We start from the raw sequence: 20394 nt of genomic DNA, 5'->3' as shown, positions 1-20394 counted from the left end.
ATGAATACTGGGAAAGGTATAGAATTGTCGAATCATATTGTACACCCGAAATGAATACAATACTATGTTAATTATACTTGACTAAAACAAGAGTCTATTTTCATATACATTCTCTCCTTTGACTACCAAAGTAACCATGCCCATGCCTGGGATTTGAGGTCTGGAAATGTGGATTCAATAATCCTTCACTTCAGGGTCCATAGGTGGCTCAGTCGATTAAGCATCCAACTTCGGCTCAGGTCATAATCTCATGGTTTGTGAGCCCACATCGGGCTGTTAGTGCAGAGCCTGCTTTGGATCCTCTGTCCCCCTTCTCTCTCCACCCCCTCCCCTGCTCATGCTTGCTTGCTCTCTTTTCTCTCTCAAAATAAATAAACATTAAAAAGTTTTTTAAAAAAATCCTTCGCCTCTTTAAACCTTGGTTTCCTCATCTGTAAAATGAGGACAAAGTTTGTCATAAGAATTAAATGAGTTACTAAATACAAAGTTGCTTGAGAAATACCTGGTGTATGGCAACCCCTTACCAAGTACTAATTCTTATTAATATTATTAGGATTATCATGATTTGATTCATATGTTTATTACGCAACAAATACTGAATAATAAACACATATAGTACATTCTAAAATAAGGCTCATTACTTAAGCCAGGTATCATAGAACTGATGATGAAGGACAGAGTTAGTAAATGCTCCTTTATGCACCAACAGGTAGATCGTGTGTCACAATTCCATGTAACAGGTGACGTGATTTCCTGGTATTCCTGGCACACAATTTCTTAAAAGCAAATTATTGTATACATAAGAACAGATTGCTATGAGAATGCCTTATAATGATAAATATTTTTCTCTCATATGGGGGAATCTTACCTTACATGCATTTAAGTCCCTCAGATTCAGTTACACATGTTCCATGGGAGCCTGGAGAGACAGCACAGTTTAAACAGTGCGATGACTCAGTGATTGGGTGCCCCAGACTAAGCATGAGGGGGGTACTTGAGTTGGGGATCCTTCAATCAGTCTCTGTTCCCTCACACTTCTCACAGAGTGACCGCCTTGCACCCTGCCTGTGAATCTCAGTCCATACTCCCCACCCAGCATGTCCCCGAAAATAAGCCACATCTTTCACCTTCCCTTGGAGCAAAACTGGAAAAACAGTAACTTGTTCCAGAGTCAGAGGAAAAAGGGACTCTGATGGACTTGTTGGAAGGTAGAAGGTCTGTTTGCTATGCTTTGTGGACAAGTCAAAGGTTTAACCAAAGGCAATTAAAAAAAAATTTTTTTAATGTTTATTTATTTGTGTGAGAGAGAGAGACAGAGTGCAAGCAGGGGAGGGGGAGAGAGAGAGAGAGGGAGACACAGAATCCGAAGCAGGCTCCAGGCTCTGAGCTGTCAACACAGAGCCCGATGCAGGGCTTGAACTCACAAACTGTGAGATCATGACCTGAGCCGCAGTCAGACACTCAACCAACTGAGTCATCCAGGTGCCCCTAACCAAAGGCAATTTTGACAGGATATGATTTTTACCTTGAGCACTGACTTTAGAAGGTAACCCCTATGTAAAATACTACTCCATTTTTTATATTTTAAAATATAAAATTAAAGAAAAAATATTGCCAGCTTTGTTTTTTTACTCTATGTTAATGGAATACCTATTTATATCCCACTGAATGGAGTCCCATGGACAACAGCTTAGGAAATCCTGCCTTAAGTTTTACTGTCAGGCCTCAATTTGACCATTTACATCAAATGGGACTGGTATGAACCACAGGGGGAAATCCTGACAGGCTCACGTAATACTCAAGACATACAGCATCAGGTCGTGGGCTCTAGCTGTGGAGTTCCAGGTTCAGAGTCTGCCCTTACTAGGGTTGAAAAGGCAAAGAGCCAGGATAATGAAGTAAGATGGGGCTTCAGTTATTGAGACTGGGGTACAAGGCAGGGGCTGTCAATAAAAGAAATAAGACTGGTTAGCTTCTCTTAGTCCCTCAAAACCAAGTTCAAATTGGAATCAAAGGCAGGGGCTGCAGCTACAGGCAGGGTCAAATGGCCCCAGCTCCTGGGTTGCAGGAGTGTGTAGACAGGATGCTGAGTAGGCCTGTGTTAGTCAGAATTGTTTGGATAATAAGTGACAGAGACCTAACTCAGGTAAGCCACCACATCACACAGTGGAAGAGATGGGACTGCTCTCAGACATGGATGGTTCTAAAAGCTCAAACTATGTCATCAGGGCTGGCTTTCTCATTGTGACTCCATTTGGCTTTGTTCTTGAATAGGCTCTCTATGTAGCAAGATGCCATACTCACATCCTCAGCAACTCCAGAGGGGCAAGCAAGTCTTTCCTGATAGCTCTGGCATGAAAGTCCCAGGAAAGTCTCTGATTGGTAGGGCTTCAGTTACATATCCACCGCTGAACCTAGCCTTGTGGCTAGAGGCATGGTGTCACCTGACTGGCCAATCCTGGGTCATGTGCTCATTCCTGTGGCAGGAAGTAGGGAGAGAGTGGCAGGGCTGAATGAGAGTGGCATGGCTGAATAAACCACATCCAGTGACTTTACCTTAGGAAAGAAGAATACTGTTCCCAGAAGAAATGGGAAAAGAAAGGGGGGGGGGTGGGGCAAAGAAAAAAATAAACATTCATTACAAGGTTTTTCCAAAAGCCAGAAATTTCAGAGACTTCTGAAGTCTACTGCTTTATCCCTGGCTTGTCTCAGCCCCGCGCCTGGACTGTGGAGACTCTGCCCCAGGTTATTGCCACGGCAGGGACCTTTCTGGGATTCTCGACAGAAATTTCCTCTGAGAATCAGCTCCTAGAATTCCATAGGATTTTCTAACCCATGATTCTGGCATGGGAAGAATGGGATAATGATGATTATACTCCCAGGAAAACTGATACCAAAAAACCTGAATGACAATAAAAATAACTTCCTTACACTGCTGGCTTTATTTGTATCATCTCATGACATGCAGGTATTCTTTTCATTATTGCACAGATAAGGAAAGGGAAGCTATGAAAGATGGAGTTAATTTCTGAAAGATCATCCAGGTAGAGAGTGGGTTTCAAAAGGGATTCAAATCCAAAACCAATGCAATGCTCTTAACCCAGAAACCACACTACTGAAGTGTTTACCTGGCAGAGTGCAAAAGCCCAAGTACTAGGCCTCCTGAATCCTTGGCCAAACATTCTTTATTCTTCACCTTGATTCGTCTTTCTGGGTTGGCCTGGGCGAGTGCAGGACAAGGAGGGAGGCTGGGATAAGGATCCCATTAGCTTGTCCTTTTCCATTACTCATTCATTCTGGCAAATAAATTTTAGACTATCTACTATGAGTTGGGCACTGTCTGTTGCTCTAGAGATTATAACAGTGAGTGAAACGAAGTGCCTACAATTCATGGGGCTATATGCCAGTGGAGGAGAAAGATATGATACCAAAAAGCAAAACAGACATAATAAAATGTCTGATGGTGATAAATCTATGAAGAGTAATAAAGCAGAGAAGAGGACAGACAACGAAGATGGGCAAATGTGAGCATGTGTGTGATAGAGGCATTTAGGTTAGATCTGCACAAAGAGAGGGACAAACCATGACGTATCTAGAAGAGTGTTTCTGGTGGGAGGGTACAGTAAGTCCAAAGGCCCTGAGGTAGAGATTTGATAGGGTGTTCAAGGAAAAGCAAGGGGGTCAGGTGGCTGGAGCAGAGTGAACAAGTTAGCGAACCAAGAAGTGGTGCGTGGACTGGCGAGGTAACATGGATGGGGTTGGAAGGGCAGATCATTCAGGGCCTTCGAGGCCACTCTGAGTTCTTTGGATTTTATTCTGAGTGAGTTGAGAAGCCATGGGAGGATTTTAAGCAGAGAAGTAAAAGAGATTTGCATTTTCTCGGGAAGATTTCCCTCTTCCCTGGAGACTAGTCCTCTCAGAAGCTTCCCCAGTGATACAGAAGACTAGAGAAGATTGAGAGAAAAACAGGAAAACAGACTCCATTCAAACTGCTTCTTCTCCCTCACCCAGTCAACCTCTACTTAAGCTAACAGAGAGCGCAATATTGTCCTGCACAGCCTCGGGCTGTCTGTCACCATGGAGACGGTGCTGTTGTGCTAGTTTGTGGCTGTTAAAATGTAGCTCCTGGCTGGCCGCCTGTTACATGGGAGGGTTGCCACACACCTTTGAGGCTGGGCCTGTTCCAACTGAGTGGAAGGGAGTCTACCATAGAGGTGGGAGGAGACACCGGGGGCAGGGGAGGGGCAGGTTCAGCCCATGCACAGCCCCTCTGGCCCCTGCCACTTGAGGGCAACAGAAACAGGAAGAGATTTGCCACATTCTCATCCCACTCTGGACCCCGCTGTGTGATGTGATAGAGAAGGGGGGTCCAGAGAAGACCCACTTCAGGAGGAAACAGCTCTAGGAGGAGGAGAATCCAGCCACCTGATCCACATATCTGAAAGCAAAAAAAAAAAAAAAAAAGAGGAACAGCCAGAAGGACCTGGTGAAAGAGGAGGGAGGAGCAGGGGCTGAGTGCAGAGAGATTTGGAATTTGTTTCTCAGGGCCCTGGGAAGCCACTAAAAACTTTTACAGAGGGGAGTGAAACCATTTGATGCCTGTGTCTAAAAGTGCTCTCAGGCCTCTGTGCAGAAGGTAGACTGTAGAGGGCAGGAGTGATAAGGGGAGGGCAGTGAGAAAGCCACCAGAGTCACCCAGATGAGAGAGATGGCGACCTGGATGAGAACGGGGCGGCGCAGGTGGACCAAAGTGGGCAAAGCGGGGATACGTTTTGGAGGCAGAACTGACAGATTGCTAGGAGGTGGAAGATGACTCTGGGTTCTCTGGTGGCCGATGATGCCTTGTACTGACAGGAGGAAGACCAAGGAGGCAAGCTTGCCAACTAAGCATTGGTAATGATGTTGAGCAAGCAAACAACTACTACCATCTATTGGCATCCCTCCATTAATGTCTAAACTAAAACATTAAAAGAGCTGGAAGCACACAGTCTACAAAAAAAAAAAAAAAAAAAAGGTGCTTTCAAATGAATAAATTTAGCTTTATGAAGGCCCTGCCTCGTTGTCCTGTTTTTCTCATTTTGCCCTAGAGGCCAAGGCTTCTCTGTGGACCAGCTGTCACACACCCACGGGCTTCTGGAGACCAACACTCCAGCCCAGGCCCCCATCCAGGGCAAGCACCTCCCAGCCCTCCTGGGTTTTTAGCATAGCACTGAAAAGAGAAAGGACCTGAATATATGGATTACTCACAGAGCAGCATGCGTCAACTGGCCAACACACAAGATGCCCAGAAGAGGAGGCAAAGGTGGGACTGGAGAAGCCAGCAAGGATCATGTTATGAACAGCCTTGAACTTCATCCTGAGGATACGGAGAAAGCATGAAGAGTCTTCCCCACCCTGCCACCAACATTTCATTATGAAAAATTTCAGCCATTTGGATTGCCTTTTCTAAACCGTATTTCCTCTCAAACTCAGCAGAGTGGATTCTGTTTAGAACCAGATACCCTGCCCAATATAATACTAACATCTCCTTATTACAGAAGAAGAAACAATGACCCAGAAAGGTTAAGTAACTTACACATGATCATGTAGCTGGTAAGTGCGTAGAGCTAAGATCAAACCCAAGCTTCTCACTCCAGAGTGCAAGCTTTTACTAAATAATGGAGGAATGGAGGAGACAGGAGCACAAATGGAGACAGCGAGACCAGTCAGGAGGCTACAGGGCAGTCCAGGTGAGAGCAGATGGTGACCTGGACTGAGGAGGTGACAGGGGCAGAGGACAGAAGTAAATGAATAACATGAGGAGGATAAAACAACAGGATTTGACAATTGAATGGTTGAGGGGTAATGAGGGAAAAGATGTTAAGGAATGTTTCTGGATTGGGCAACTGATGGGTGGTGGGAGAACTTGTTGGGATAGGAAACGTTGGGGTGGGGGGAGCCCATTTGGGGCAGAAGATGAGTTCAGAATTGGAGGCACAGAGTTTGACATATCTATGGGACTTACAAATGTAGACACTTAGTGCGTAGATGGATATGTGAATTTGGAACTAGAGATGGAGATCTATGTATCACCAGCATATAGATGGTAACTAGAACCATGGAAGTAGCTACAACTGACCAGTAAGAGAAGATGTAAATGAGAAGGCAAGAGGGCTTAGAACAGACCCCTGGAGAATGCTGACCTTTAAGTGATGGGGAGCACAGAAGCCCCCAAAGGATTCTCAGAGGGGGTGGCCATGGAGATCCAAAAAAGTCAGGAGAAGGTGGATTCCAGGAAGCTAAGGGAAGAAGGGAAAGGAGGTGTTGCATGGTCATCAGTGTCAAATGCTGCTGAGAGTTTTAGGAAGATCAGATCTGTAGTATGTCTATCAGATTTAGCGAGGATGACGTTGCTGTTTACTTGGCAAGAGAGGCATTAGAGAAGTGGTGGAGTGGGAGCCAGACTGGAGTGGGCAGGGGAGTGAATGGAGATGCGGAAATGGATGTGGTGACTCACTCTTTCAAGGGACTTGGCTACAAAGGAGAAGAGAGGCATCGAGTGGTGGTGGGAGAAGAATGTGGGGTCATGAGAGGATTTATTTTTAAGATGGGAAATGATGTTGAGTGCAGATGGAGAGGAGGCCAGAGAAAGGGAGATGATGAGATAAATGAAAATCATCATCACCATCATCATCACTGTCACCAACTAACAACCACAAAGAGAGCTTGTTCTTTTCTGGGACTAACTGTTAGACATTTCTTCCTTACTTTGAGTCCAAATCAGTCTCCCTGTAATTTTCCCCTTTAGTTAGAGTTCTGTGATCTCTGTTGTAGTTGACACTCTTCAAATGGCTGCACCCTGCTATTGTATTTTTCCTTTACTTTAAAGGAATAACGCCAGTCCCTCTGGCCATGTGCCCTCAACACGATACCCAGATATTTTACTATCTCAGCCAATCCCACACAACCACGCTCTTGTTTTGTCAAAGCCCTCTTAAAAGTGGTCCGTGCACTCTGGCTTTGCTGGTGGAAGCATGAAATGGTTCAACTTTTTGTGGTTTGGCAAAATGAATTGAAATATAAAATGTATGCATCCTTTAACCCAGAAATTTATCTTAAGGTGTGAAATTTATCTTTGGTGTGAAAAGATTCTTTTGCAAGTACATGCCTGGCAGTGTGAGAGAGGAAGATGGAGAGGCAACAAAGCACAGTGCTTAAGAGAACAGACTGAGCCTCAGTGGTGAAAGACTGCATGCTTATCCTTCCAAGATCACGAACAAGACAAGGATGTCTGTTTTCACTGCTGCTATTCAACATTGTACTGCAAGTTCTAGCCAGAGCAGTTAGGCAAGAAAAAGAAATAAAAGGCATCCAAATTGGAAAGGAAGAAGTAAAAAACCACACTCAGATAATACGATCCTATATATAGAGAATCCAAAAGAAATCACAAAAAGCTATTACAGTTAATAAACCAATTCAGTGAAGTTTCGAGGTACAAGATCAACATGTAAAAATCAGTTGTGTTTCTATACACCAGAAAGGAGAAACTCAAAAAGAAAATTAAGAAAATAATTGCATTTATAATAGCATCCAAAAGAGCATAAGCTGTGGGGCCAGGGTTGCTACACACGTGTCTTAGTCTGTTGGGGCCACTATAACCACAGATGGAGTAGCGGCTTATAAATGACAGAAACTTCTCCCGGTCTCTGGTGAGAATGCATTTCCTGGTTCATAGACAGCCATCGTTTTGCTGTGCCTTCACACGGTGGAAGGAGCAAGAAGCTTCTGGAAACTTTTTTTTTTTAATTAAAAAAAAAAGTTTATTTATTTCTGAGAGAGACAGAGCGTGAGCAAGGGAGGGGTAGAGACAGAACGAGACACTGAATCTGAAGCAGGCCTCAGGCTCTGAGCTGTCAGCACAGAGCCCAATGCGGGGCTTGAACTCACAAGCCGTGAGATCATGACCTGAGCTGAAGTTGGACACTTAACCAGACTGAGACACCCAGGTGCCCCTGGAAACTCTTTTATAAGGGCGTTAGTCCCTTCAGCTTTCATGACGTAATTACTTCCCAAAGGCCCCACCTCCTAATGCCATCTCATTAGGGGTTAGGTTTCAACATTTGAATTTTATGGGCAGGTCACAAACATTCAGTCTATAGCACTATGTGAACTTAGGCTCACTTTATCTGTTCCGCAGTTTGCTCAGATATAAGGTGGGAGAAATTCTAGTACCTTCCTAGGTGGTTTCGAGGGAGGTGAGGGTTATATATACTTAAAAGAATGCTTGGCACGTAGAACTCTATCAGGGTTACCAAAACAAACAAACGAACAAAAAAATTTACAATTGGAAAAACTGACCAAAACTTCCAGTTACATACCAACCAGTAAGAGACGGGGGGCAAATTATCACAACTCACTTAGGTTGGACTACATGGAACTGCTGATATTCTATTCCTTTGGGCTACAAAATGAGCAGTTTCATATGTTCCAAACTAAACACCAGAATGTTCTGTAACTATTAAAAGTGATTCCATATCATAGGTCTCTCTTTACCATACATATATCACTATTGTTGTAGAAGGATTTAGTAATAGGGGCACCTGGGTGGCTCATTCTGGTAAGCATCTGACTCTCAATCTCGGCCTACGTCATGATCTCACAGTTTGTGAGTTTGAGCCCTACATGGGGATCACTGCTGTCAGCCTGCCAGCACAGAGCCCGCTTCAGATCCTCTGTCCCTCCCTCTCTGCCCCTCCCCTGCTTGCAATCTCTCAATAAATAAATAAATATTTTTTTTTAAAAAAGAAAGATTTAATAATATATTATTAGTAAACATAGCAAGTTCCACGGAGCATGCAGAGTGTGGTCATGTTTGTGAGTCAAGATGTGGGCATAAACAGATACCTGGAAGATACTCTCACTTTCAACAGCAATAACTTCTGGGAGGGAGAATGTTGGGAGCGTTTCATATCCTTTGTGCACTTCTGTGAAATTTACACTTTTACAACAACTAAGGCAGTTTTCTTGAAAAATGTGGCTCATAAAACCTGAACAGAGGGCTGCTATCGCTTGCTGCCTATTGAGGCCACAGGTCACTTTACCACGACCCTAAGGGTGAAATATTATGCTTTTCTCACCAAAGCTTAAGACAACACTAGTTGTTTGTTTTGTTTTCTTCTGGATGATATAACACAATGTTGGCTCCTATGGGCTTAGGGTTATCTAACATTTTGGGGCTTCTAACATAAACTTCTGCCAATTTGTGTGGTCTATGGTTTGTACTGGCATAACTGAGTTTTTAGTTCAAGGTCAGGATTTTACATGTATCCATTATTTTCCCTCTAATTGATAAACATTAACTAGTAGATTAAAATTCACTCTTTTTTCTCTGTGCAGTTGAATGTGTAGACAGCATTGTGTCCTGGAGTAGGAGTTCTTTGGATGAGAGAGAGCATTCGGGAAGCGTGAAAAGGAAATGCTGGCTAATGGAGAAGAAATGCAATGGCCAAAGGGAATTAAGAGGAAAGATGATGTCTTAGTCAAGCTGTGAGTTATAAGGAACTGAAACCCCTTTGCTCTAGCTCAAGGAAAGGTGGGGTAGGGTGGAAAGGGTTGCAGCTCTTATAAAGCTACAACAGGCCAACTATGTCGCAGTCGGCTGAATAATGGCCTGCAAAAGATCTCCACATCCCAATCCCTGGGACCTGTGAATCTGTTACCTTATGTGGCAAAAGGAACTTTGCAGGTGTGATGGAGTTCAAGGCCTTGAGATGGGGAGATTATCCTTGACTATCTGAGTGGCTCTGATGTAATCACAAGAGTCCCCGAAAGAGGAAAAGGAGAGGCTCAAAGTGAGAAAAAGGAGACATGACAACAAGAGCTGAGGTTGGAGTGACATAGCTACAAGCCCAGGAATGCCAAGGCAGCTTGTAGAAGCTGGAAGAGCTGAAAGAGATTCTCTCGTGGAGCCTCCAAAAGGAACCAGCCCTGTGTCGCCTTGATTTTAGCCCTGTAAGGCCAATCTTAGGCATCTGATCCCCAGAACTAAGAGAAAAAAATTGTATTGCTTCAAGACACTAAGTTTGTGATAATTTGTTACAGCAGCAATGGGAAGCTAATACAATCAGTACTTAATTTGCCTTGGGGGTGGATGCTCTCCTCTGCTTTCTTCTCAGTTCATCTCTTGCTGTCCTTGGCCCCTTGCTGACCTCCCCCCACTGCTGAGTGGGCCAGGGATGGAAATAATCAGATTCTTCTCTTGAGATTTTAAATATAAGAAGTAGAGACACAGAGGACATAGTGCCCAGGGCCCATGGTTCCTTTAGGGGCCTAGAGAATGTCTGTTGGCCTTGGGGTAGGTGTCAGTTACCCGACTTTGAGGGCAGTTCATTTTCAAATCCCACCCTTTCGCTGTGTGAGCCCAAGCACAGTGAGGGAGAGCCAGGCTTTGCCGGGAGGCGCTTGCAGCCTGTGGTCCTCTGAGGACTCTCTCACCACCTGGGCATGGGCCAGGGCCCCCTGAAGTGCCAGTATGAGAAAGCCATTCACAGTCAGAGCATGTGGGTCCTCTCTGTAGTGGGCACCTTGGTCTACACCTGGTGAGTCGGTGCTGTGTGCAAGCCTCAGGCTCCACAGCTGAGCTATGCTCTGTCCTTCTCTCCTCCCCACCCCTCCACAGCCCCCTCTGCGGCCAGACCTGCCCTGCTGGTGAGTGCCTAAGTCCCTCAGATCAGTCCCCTTCCATCTCCCCAGACTCCTCAGCTTTCTGACCCAACATTTCTTTCTCCAGTCCTACCAAGCACCACCAAAACCCAGCCCTTTCCTGCCGGTGTGCTAGAGGGTCCGATGGGTTTGCCTTCTCCAACATGCACAGAATTGCAGCTTCTTCAAGCTGCAAGTTCACAGGGATCAGGGAGCCAGGCAGCCCTCCCCTTGTTCAAGGACTACACCCGTGGCAAGAGGTGACATGGCTTGTCTGAGTCATTAGGGATGGTCGTTAGGGCAGGATACCACCAACTCTTTCTTCTCCTCTTTTTTCCTTTGCTGCAACTCTGAAGCATTTTAATTCTTAAAATGGTATGTTCGTTATCATACAAAGATAAATTTTCTGACTTATGAAAGGGTTGGATTCCATTATGGCTGATTTATGATATGTTGTGAATTCTGGAATGAATATGACAGATTTGAATCGAGCTTCCAAATGGTGGGCCAAATGGGCCCAGTGTTATTCTGTGGGAATGTCGCCATATCCAACAGGGAACACTGCACAGACCATGTACATATTGCAATGCTAGGCTGAGATACATTGTTGAACAAGTATTATATTTGTCTATGGAGTTATATGGAATGGCCCTTTCTTATATATGCTGATTGGACCTCAAATCTGGATCTCTAGCCCCAATGTCCTTCTTGATGAGCTTTTTTAAATGAATGGTATATAAATACTAAAACATGTTGAGAATAATATAATAAACGCCCATGTACCACCATCCAACTTAAATAAAACATTACTGGGGCATCTGGGTGGCTCAAGTTAGTTGAGCAGCCGACTCTTGACTTCAGCCCCAGGTCATGATCTCATGTTTCATGGGTTCCAGTCCAAGTCAGGCTCTGCGATGACAGTGTGGAACCTGCTTGGGATTCTCTCTCTCCCTCTCTGTCTGCTCTTCCTGCGCATGCTCACTCTCTGTCTCTCTCAAAGTAAATAAATAAGAACTTCTTTAAAAATTATAAAAAAAGAAATAAAATATTACTAATCCAGTTTTAGCTCCCTGTAAACCCAGCCTGGATCCCATCCTCTTTCCTCTCCCCTTATAAACACCATCCTGAACTTGGTGTTTGTCATTCTATGTTTTTATAGTTCTACAACATTTGTGTATATCTACAAAAATATTTTCCTTTTTTTATTGAGGTGAGATAAAATAACCATTTTAAGGTGATGATGCCAGTGGCATTTAATAACACACCATATTGTGTTTACACAACCTAGGTCCCAAACATTTTCACCACTCTAGAAGAAAACCACACGCATTTGAAGTCACCCCTGCTCCCCACCCCCTTGCACTCATCAATCTACTCTCTGTCTCTATGGATTTACCTATTCTGGATTGTTTCATATAAATAGAACCATACGATATGTGACCTTTTGTATCTACCTTCTTTTATAAAGCATGTTTTCAAGGTTCCTCCACAATATAGCACGTCTCAGTGCTTCATTCCTTTTTTTTTTTTTTTTTTTTGAGAGGGAAGAAACGCATGTGCAGTCATGTAAGGGACAGAGGGAGAAGGAATCTTAAGCAGGCTCCATGCCCCGCACAGAGCTAGATGCAAGGCTCAATCTCATGACCATGAAATCAGACCTGAGCCAAAATTAAGAGTCAGATGCTTAACTGACTGAGCCACCCAGGTGCCCCTCATTCCTTTTTATGGCTGAATAGTACTTCATTGTATGGGTAGACCATGTTTTGTTTATCCATTCATCTACTGATGAACATGTGAGCTATTTCCATCTTTTGTCTTTTATGAATAGTGCTGCTATGGGCATGCATAGACAGGCATTTGAGTGTAAAATGTTGTTTTGGATTTCTTTAAATTTTGTATTCATACTGTGGCATGTTTTGTTTTCTCAATATTATATTATTTCCATATTGATATGAGTAGCTCTCCATTTATTCTCACTAGAGCATCCTATTGTATGAATCCAACAATTCATTTACCCATTAAATATTTAAGGACATTTAGGGTATTTTATTTTCCCTCGTACAAATGATGCTGCCATAAACAGTCTTGTACCTAACTCTTTGGGCACACGTATGAGGATTTCTCTAGGGAGTGTACAAAAGCATGGAATTGCCGGGTCCTAGGAGATGCACTTCCTCGAATGCACTACATATTCCCAAATGTTAGTTGTCTTTTCAATAGTCTCCCAGGGTTCTCAACCCTGGCTGTGCATTAGAATCACCCAGCAAACTTTAAAAATATATATAAGTACCTGGATAACTCCCCCAGACCTACTGAAGCAGAATTTCCAGGGATGGAACTGGGGAGCAGCAATTTTGAAAGCTCTCTGGGGATTATACTACCCAGCCAAGGCTAGAAACAGCAGCGACCAAGTCATGGCCCACTCTGTCTTTGGTTTCATAAGGCCAGGTCATAGAAGGCAGCCACTGGCTTACACTTCCTAAATCATTTGGATATTAGGTGCTGGCCAGAGGGAAGAGACCAAATAAACACATGCTGAATGAATAAACAAAGCATTTAAAATAAAGTCGGAATTATTCAGGGCAATGGGAGACAGGAAAAACAAACGGTGGTGGAATCTACCATTTTGAATTCTTCTTCTTCTTCTTCTTCTTCTTCTTCTTCTTCTTCTTCTTCTTCTTTTTTGAGAGAAAGGGAGAAGGAGAGAGAGAGAATCTTAAGCAGGCTCCACACCCAGCGCAAAGGCTGACATGGGGCTCGATTTCACAACTGTAAAATCATGACCTGAGCCTCAATCAAGAGTTGGATGCTCAACTGACTGAGCCATGCAGGCGCCCCTACCATTGTTGTTAATTCCACTTTCTCCTTCTCTTCCTCACACTTATAATAATTTAAATTGATATTCTAAAGAAGGGATTAACAGGTAATAAACTGACCAAAGGCAGGAAACCAGAGTCAGAGCCAAATCATGCATGAACACGTGTAGCACAGGGTTAAGAGGTCTGGCTCTGGGCTAGAAGGTAGACCAGTTGAGGACCTCAGTAGTGCCACTGACGATCTGTGTTATCTTGGGCGCATTCCTTTACCTCTCTGAGCCCATTCTCTCATCTACAAAAGGGATGATTATAGTAACTATCTCCTATCACTGTGAAGATTAAACAGATGATGCATATGGAGCACTTGGCATGTACTAATTGCTCAATAAAGGGCAGTTACTATTATCAATATTATTTATAAACCAGGTGGGTGTTTCTGGAAAACAGGTGGCTGACCTGCTGGGTACTTCCTTAAGTGTTGATGTGTTGCTTCGCCCCAGGACAAAGCAAGTGGACCAGTCTGGAGCTGGACTTTGTTATTTAAGAAGCTGTCCTATAAATTAGAGTCTATATTAGGCAGTATTGGAGGTTGGCATCAGGGGCAGTAGTTTCCAGATAGTGAGTGCTCAGTGTGCACTCAGCATATGATGCTGAGGAGTTTGCACACGTATCTCATTTTATCCTCACAACAACCCCTAAAGTAGGTATGACTATTCTTCCCACTTTACAGATAAGGAAAATGAGTCACAGAGAAGTCAAGTAACTTGCCCAAAGTCACCCAGCAAAGCTAGGATTTGAATGGAGGCAGCCTTCAGAACCTGCCCCCCAAGTTCCCGCACTGTGCCTCCCTTGAGAAAACCACTGATGCTTTTCTGTGTCTGCCACTTAGCTTTGCTTTGGTGAGTGACAAGCTGTACCAGCGGAAAGAGCCTGTTATCAGTTCTGTGCACACCAAGGTAAAAGGGATAGCAGAGGTGAAAGAGGAGATTTTGGAGAACGGGATGAAGAAGGTGGTGTCCAGTGTCTTTGACACGGCGGATTACACCTTCCCTTTGCAGGTGAGCACTTGCCAGCCACCCCCTCCCAGGACTCCTCCCTGGGCACTGTCCCCAGGGCCTTGCCTCCCTCCCTTGGGACCCAGAGCCTCACTGCAGAAAAATGCTGGCCCTATTTTAAAAAGCTCTGTGAAAATCCCAACTGAGAAAACCTAAAAATTGCAAAATTGGGTCAGATCCAGCAGCTCAAAGACGATTCTTTGCTTTATCAAGTCCTACAGGGTTTCTCAGAATAGCAGCGTGTCCTGGTGGTGCATTTAAAGCACGATTTGATTCACTCACGCTTGATTTATGCACAGCTTTTTGGAAGCAGGGCCATCAAGTCAGCAAGGTCTGTCTAGATTCAGAAGGACAAAGAACTTCCTGCCTGGACAGGACTAGCCCTTTTATGTGGTTTGTGTGGCGTTTTATCAACAAAAATGTCTCCAGGAAAACGTTTTCTCAAATACATTTTTGCACAAAGGAAGGATATAGATGACAAAGAAAGGAAGGGTGTGCATCACAGAGAAAGACTATGTGACTGTCTATATTTGCAAGAAGATAAATAAAAGCAGAACAGTCAAAAAAGGAGAAATCAAAGTAGGAATGAGAAAACCAAAGAACAGATGGGGGTGGGGGTGCTTGAGGGACAAAAGGGCACTTTTGCAGCCTCTGGGAGCTGGGGTGCTCAGCAAAACCATGAAACCCAAGTCACTGTCTGTCGGTTTCTAACAGTGGGTCAGTAAGATCTCCAGCTATTACCCGGGTTGCGGGATGCCGTATGCCTTTAATTAAAAACCTGGATAATCTGAACAGCATTCCGATGAAGCCAACACTGCACCCCTCTCACCCCGCCCCGGGTTCTCTTAAGTTTCGATTTAATGGGATTTTACTGCGTCCAAAAAATGACAAGGCTGCTTTTGAGGCTGGAACGGAAAATGAATACTCAGTCAGTTAGAATGTCCCTTTGCTCTCCCTCGGCTCAGTGGGGTGGCTCATCAGCTTTGATATTAAGCCCTCGAGCGCAGTCCACGTTGCTCCCAGACCTGATTTGCTCCCAGACCTGATTTCCAGAGTGTGGTTTAGAAAGGTGGAAGGTTCGCCCCCAGGCACTAGGCAGGCTAGATTATTCTGATTAAGTAGTTCTGCCCTCCAACGTCTGGCATTTGCCTACTCTCTCCTTTCTCTACAGGGAAACTCCTTCTTCGTGATGACAAACTTCCTCAAGACAGAAGGCCAACAGCAGGGGTTATGCCCTGAGGTAAGGAGGGGACCAGAGTGGTTGGCAGGTAATAAGAGTCGCTGGAGGGGGCACAGGTCAGAGGAAGATAATGAACTGCTGATGCTATCCTCCACCCCCCACCCTAAGGTCAGGCTCTGGTTCCCCTAAGACTGGCCGTTAAACCTCCTCCCCAGAAAAGCGGAAGTCATATGTGCATAAACCAGCCATCTCATTTCTTTTTCTTCTTCTGTCCTCAGGCCTAAGACGGGGCTGACCTCATTTTCTGAGGCCAGGGGAAAGTGCTGGCTGGCACCCCTTACTTCCCATTTCCTGCTGAGCCTTTGAGCTTGTCTCTTAGCCCAGTTCTGCAGCCACAGAGGTGCTTGGACCAGGCCCCCTCCCCCCTACCCCAAGGGCCTTCCCTGAAAGTGGTACCTGGTTACATCTACCTTTTGGATCTTTATTTATTTTTATGTTTTGTTGACATATAACTCATATACCATAAAGTCCACCATTTTAAAGTGTAGAAATGAGTGGTTTTTAGTATTTTCACAATGTTGTACAACCATAACACTACCTAATTCTGGAACATTTTCCAAATGTTCCCCAAAATAAGTCCTGTACCCGTCAGCTGTCATGCCCCACTCCCCACTTCCCTCAGCCTTTGGCAACCACTGATCCACTTTCTGTCTCTGTGGATTTGTCTGTTTTGAGTATTTCATATCATTGAGATCGCACAGTATGTGGCCTTTTGGGTCTGGTTTCGTTCACTGAGCATCATGTTTTTGAGGTTCATCCATATTGTAGCAGGTGTGTTTCTTTCCTTTTTATGACTGAGTCATAGTCCATTGTATGAATACACTACACTGTATTTGTCCACGTATCAGCTCATGAATACTTGGGTTGTTTCTACTTTTTGGCTGCTGTGAACATTTGTGTATAAGTTTTTGGTGCAGGCACAGGCACCTGCTTTTCTGTATCTTAGAGACCCGCGTTGCTTACTCCCCACTATCCCATCCTTCTCCCTGCAGTTTCCCACCCGCAGGACACTCTGTTCCTCTGACTTGGGCTGTAAAAAGGGACGGGTGGACCCGCAGAGCAAAGGTATGTTATGTTTCTTCTCTGGGATCCTGGGGGTTGGGGGTGGTCTGGTATCTTGGTGACATTCACAAATGCCCTAAAGTTCAAATCTTTAGACTCTGGCTCTCAGATGCCTTCTTCCACCCTCACCAGGCCCTGGGGGAGCCTGTGTCTGCCCCCATGCCTCTGCTCTGTCCCCAGAGGACTAGGAATGTGATCTAATTCCCCAGGGAGGGCAGCTCCTGAAAACCTCCAGAATTAGCATCTTCAGGGTTCTCACTGACAGGAAAACTGAATGGCCCATAGTACCTTCTGTGTATGCTGAACTTTCCCCTTTGAATTTCCCTGGAGGTTGAGGAATATGATTGTACCCTCAGGGCACCTGGGGACCGGTACCACCATTAACCGTGAGAATTTCTCTATCTCTTACTTGAACTTAAAGAGGCACATGACAATTAAAAAATGACCACAAAAAAGAACATATCTTTATATGTTATAACATATACACATACACAAAAAAAGGCCTATGGATGTCACACTCTGTTCCTTTAGATGTATATATGTCTGTCTGAGTTGGTATAGAGATCATTCAGACATTACTTACTATTTAACTTTCCCCCTCGGAATCTGCGAGTGGCTCTGATGCTCCAGAAAGATGTGCCGTGCTCATTCTGTGGCTTATGCACATCCCTGGTCCGGGCTGTTCACCCCTAAGTGGCTCAGATGCCCACTTAAAAGCCAGGTTCTAGTCCATTCATGCCAGGCGAGAGAACATGCCCTGTTCGGCTCCTTTCTCAGCATCTTTTCTGGCAAAGAAACCAAAAGAGCCAACAGCTATCCATGGTCTCTCTGTGTTCTCTCCAAATCTTTTTTTAAAAAAGCTTACCGTCCGATGTGTTCTCTGCTTAGGTTTCCTTATGTAAGTTTGTGGTTCAAATGAGGTTTTGTGGAAGTTAAAACTGCTTGGGCTGAAAAGCATAAATAAATAGTCTCTTGCTTGGGTTGAGTTCAAGATGTGCCTACAGTTTTCACACGTGTGCTTTTTTGGCCCCTTGGCCCCACCCCACCCCACCCAGGGATCCAGACCGGAAGGTGTGTAGAGTATAAAGGGAAGCTGAAAACCTGTGAAGTCTCCGCCTGGTGTCCCATCGAGGCAGCGAAAGAGCCCCCCCGGTGAGCTGCAAGGTTGGGAGAGATGTGGTGGCCCTGACCAGTGATCAGATAAAAAGTCTTGAAAAGTCCTGGGTCCTACTGACGTGGTGACCCTCTGTCCCAGGCACACCAGTGGTCTCTGTGGGGCCCATGCTAATTGTTAAAATATTGCAATAATTCTGTACTGGCTGGTAAACAACTACTACCCTGAGCACCCTTGGCTGCCCCTGGACCCCTGGCTGAGGACCTCTGGAGCCCTCCTCCAGCACTACCGCAGACCTCATTCTGATTGGTCAGTGCCCATACTGAGTGATTAAGTATGGCAAGGTGGTAAGAAGGGGGGGGGGCAAGAAAGAAAAAGGGAAGAAAGGGGAAGGGTAGGGGAGGGTAAAGAGGGCAAAAAAGGGAGGGAGGGAGGGAGGGAGGGAAGAGAAGTTTTCTTAAATTAAGTGGTCACAGTGGCACACAGATTTGTTGATCCCTGAATTGATTCTTCTCTTTAACACACAACATCAGGCCCAGAAGGCAGAACTTGATGTTAAATCTCAGAAACCACAGGGATTGGTGCATTTCAGCAGAAGAACAGAGAGACCTGGATTCAAATTTGACTCTAACATTTCCTTGCTGTGTGACCTTGAGCAAATGGCTTGACCTCTCTGAGCTTCAGTTTCCTTATTTGTAAAATGAGGCTAATAGTTGCCCCTACCTCACGGGACTGTTATGAGAATTAAATGAGATGATACTTGTACAGCAATTGCAAAGTGAGCCCCATGCCTGGCTTATAGTAGTCAATAATGTGTGCGTAGACATGCATATGATTTATTTTACATGTAACTATGCACAAGAGACTGTGCTAAAAAAACAGAAGCAGACCCAGATATGGAGCAGGTCCCAAGCCTCTTGTAATCTAATCAAAGAGATAAGATATGTGCATAGAGAGATATAATTCAAGATAGAAAGTTAAGAGTGTCATAAGAGAGAAATAAAGGACTTTGATCCTTAAAGTTTCAAAATCATGTAGTCCTCTTATTCTTAGAATGTTGCCCAGAAAGCATGGGATTTAGGATGTTCTAAAAGTAAATGGTCTAGCATATAGTAGGCATTTGTTGTAAATAAGATTTTTTTTTTAATGCAAATGCCAGAAATACAACTTAAACTGGCTTCAGGAAAAAAGAAAATGTTATTTTCTTATTCCTGTAAATGAAGAGTCCAAAAGTACTAGCTTCAGGAAAGACTTGATCCAGGCTTCAAATTAAAATGATGTCATTAAGATTCTCTCTCTTTCATTCTGTCTCTTCCCACCTCCATCGCACACCCACCCTCCAGTTATTCTTTCCTCCGTTTTGGCTTTCCTCACACTGTGGCCCAGGGAACTCCAGGTTTACACTGTGTTTACTACTAGTAATCCTAAAGAAAGTGAGTTTTTCTTTTCCCAGTATTTCTTACAAAAGCCCTAGAATGTTTTCATTGGCCTAAGTCATGTGACAATCTCTGAACCAATCACTGTGGCCAAGAGGATTGAGTTATACTGTCTAGCAAGCTCTGGGTCACTTGCCTACCCTGGGAGCGGTAAGGATGGGTAGGAGATAGATTCATCCTCACCCAACCTTCTGGGCTGAGAGTGGGAGAGACATGGCTTTCCCACCGGGAGAAAACTGAAGTGCTTCTAACAGAGGGGGAATGGATGTTGGAAAGGCAAAAACTGGTGTTCTCTATAGTTACATCCTTTTTATTCTGGAATAGAAAGTAGATCATTCTTGGTGCCCCCTTCCAAATATGTCTGTCCTTTCCCGGTGCTACTCCCATTATATATACCTGCCACCCACTCAGGCATGCCAAGCAATAAAGTACCAGTTGTATCTCTTTATTCATAGCCAGTTCTCTCCATCTTTAGCCGACTGTCAACTGCATGAGGACAAAAACCTTGACTGTTTTGTTTAGCACTACATTCCCAATGCCCAACCCTGTGCCCAGCAAAGTAAATATTTGCCAAATGAATGGATGGATGGGTTGTGGGGGGCACCTTGTTACAGTCTAGGATTTGGTCTCCTCTAACTCATGGAGAATTTATGCTACTCAGAGCCTCTAGAGAATAAGTGATGAAGTCAACTCTATGTGTGTGGCCCTGTGCTAAAGCCTGGGGATGCCAGTACAAAAAAAAAAAAAAAAAATCATTATCCTAGCCCTGCAAGAACTCCAAGCCTATTGGGAAAGATACACACAAGGGTGTGCTGGAGCTGGCCTATACTAGCTCTGAGCCCTTTATGCTCATCCCTTCCCAACTCCAAGTTCAGTGATACCTGCTAGTAGCTTGAGATCGGCCATGGTGGGAGGGCTTATACTACAGTCATCAGTAATTGCTGCAGATCAGAGCTCCACCACCTCACCGCCACCCCCCCCCCCACCCGGA

General features: G+C 44.5%; 2 protein-coding genes across 11 annotated transcripts in view; one reads left to right on the top strand and one right to left on the bottom strand.

Moving 5' to 3' along the window:
• The window catches only part of IFT81 (intraflagellar transport 81), a 229327-nt gene that overhangs the window by 161121 nt on the left and 47812 nt on the right, over nucleotides 1–20394 (bottom strand). The window lies entirely within an intron of this gene.
• The window catches only part of P2RX7 (purinergic receptor P2X 7), a 51114-nt gene that overhangs the window by 2870 nt on the left and 27850 nt on the right, over nucleotides 1–20394 (top strand). For 6 of the 10 annotated variants that reach the window (XM_045041423.1, XM_019814513.3, XM_045041424.1 and 3 more), the window contains exons 2-5: nucleotides 14386–14554; nucleotides 15723–15791; nucleotides 16784–16856; nucleotides 17909–18005. In XM_045041423.1, coding sequence (XP_044897358.1) covers nucleotides 14386–14554; nucleotides 15723–15791; nucleotides 16784–16856; nucleotides 17909–18005 — 408 coding nt within the window. Of the gene's footprint in view, nucleotides 1–8749; nucleotides 9991–14385; nucleotides 14555–15722; nucleotides 15792–16783; nucleotides 16857–17908; nucleotides 18006–20394 lie in introns of those variants that run through there. The other 4 variants (XM_011287830.3, XM_019814510.3, XM_019814511.3 and 1 more) reach the window with 4 other exon arrangements.

This window comes from Felis catus, chromosome D3, assembly GCF_018350175.1.
Source record: "Felis catus isolate Fca126 chromosome D3, F.catus_Fca126_mat1.0, whole genome shotgun sequence".
NCBI lineage: Eukaryota > Metazoa > Chordata > Mammalia > Carnivora > Felidae > Felis > Felis catus.
This window is presented reverse-complemented; position numbering and strand designations above follow the sequence as displayed.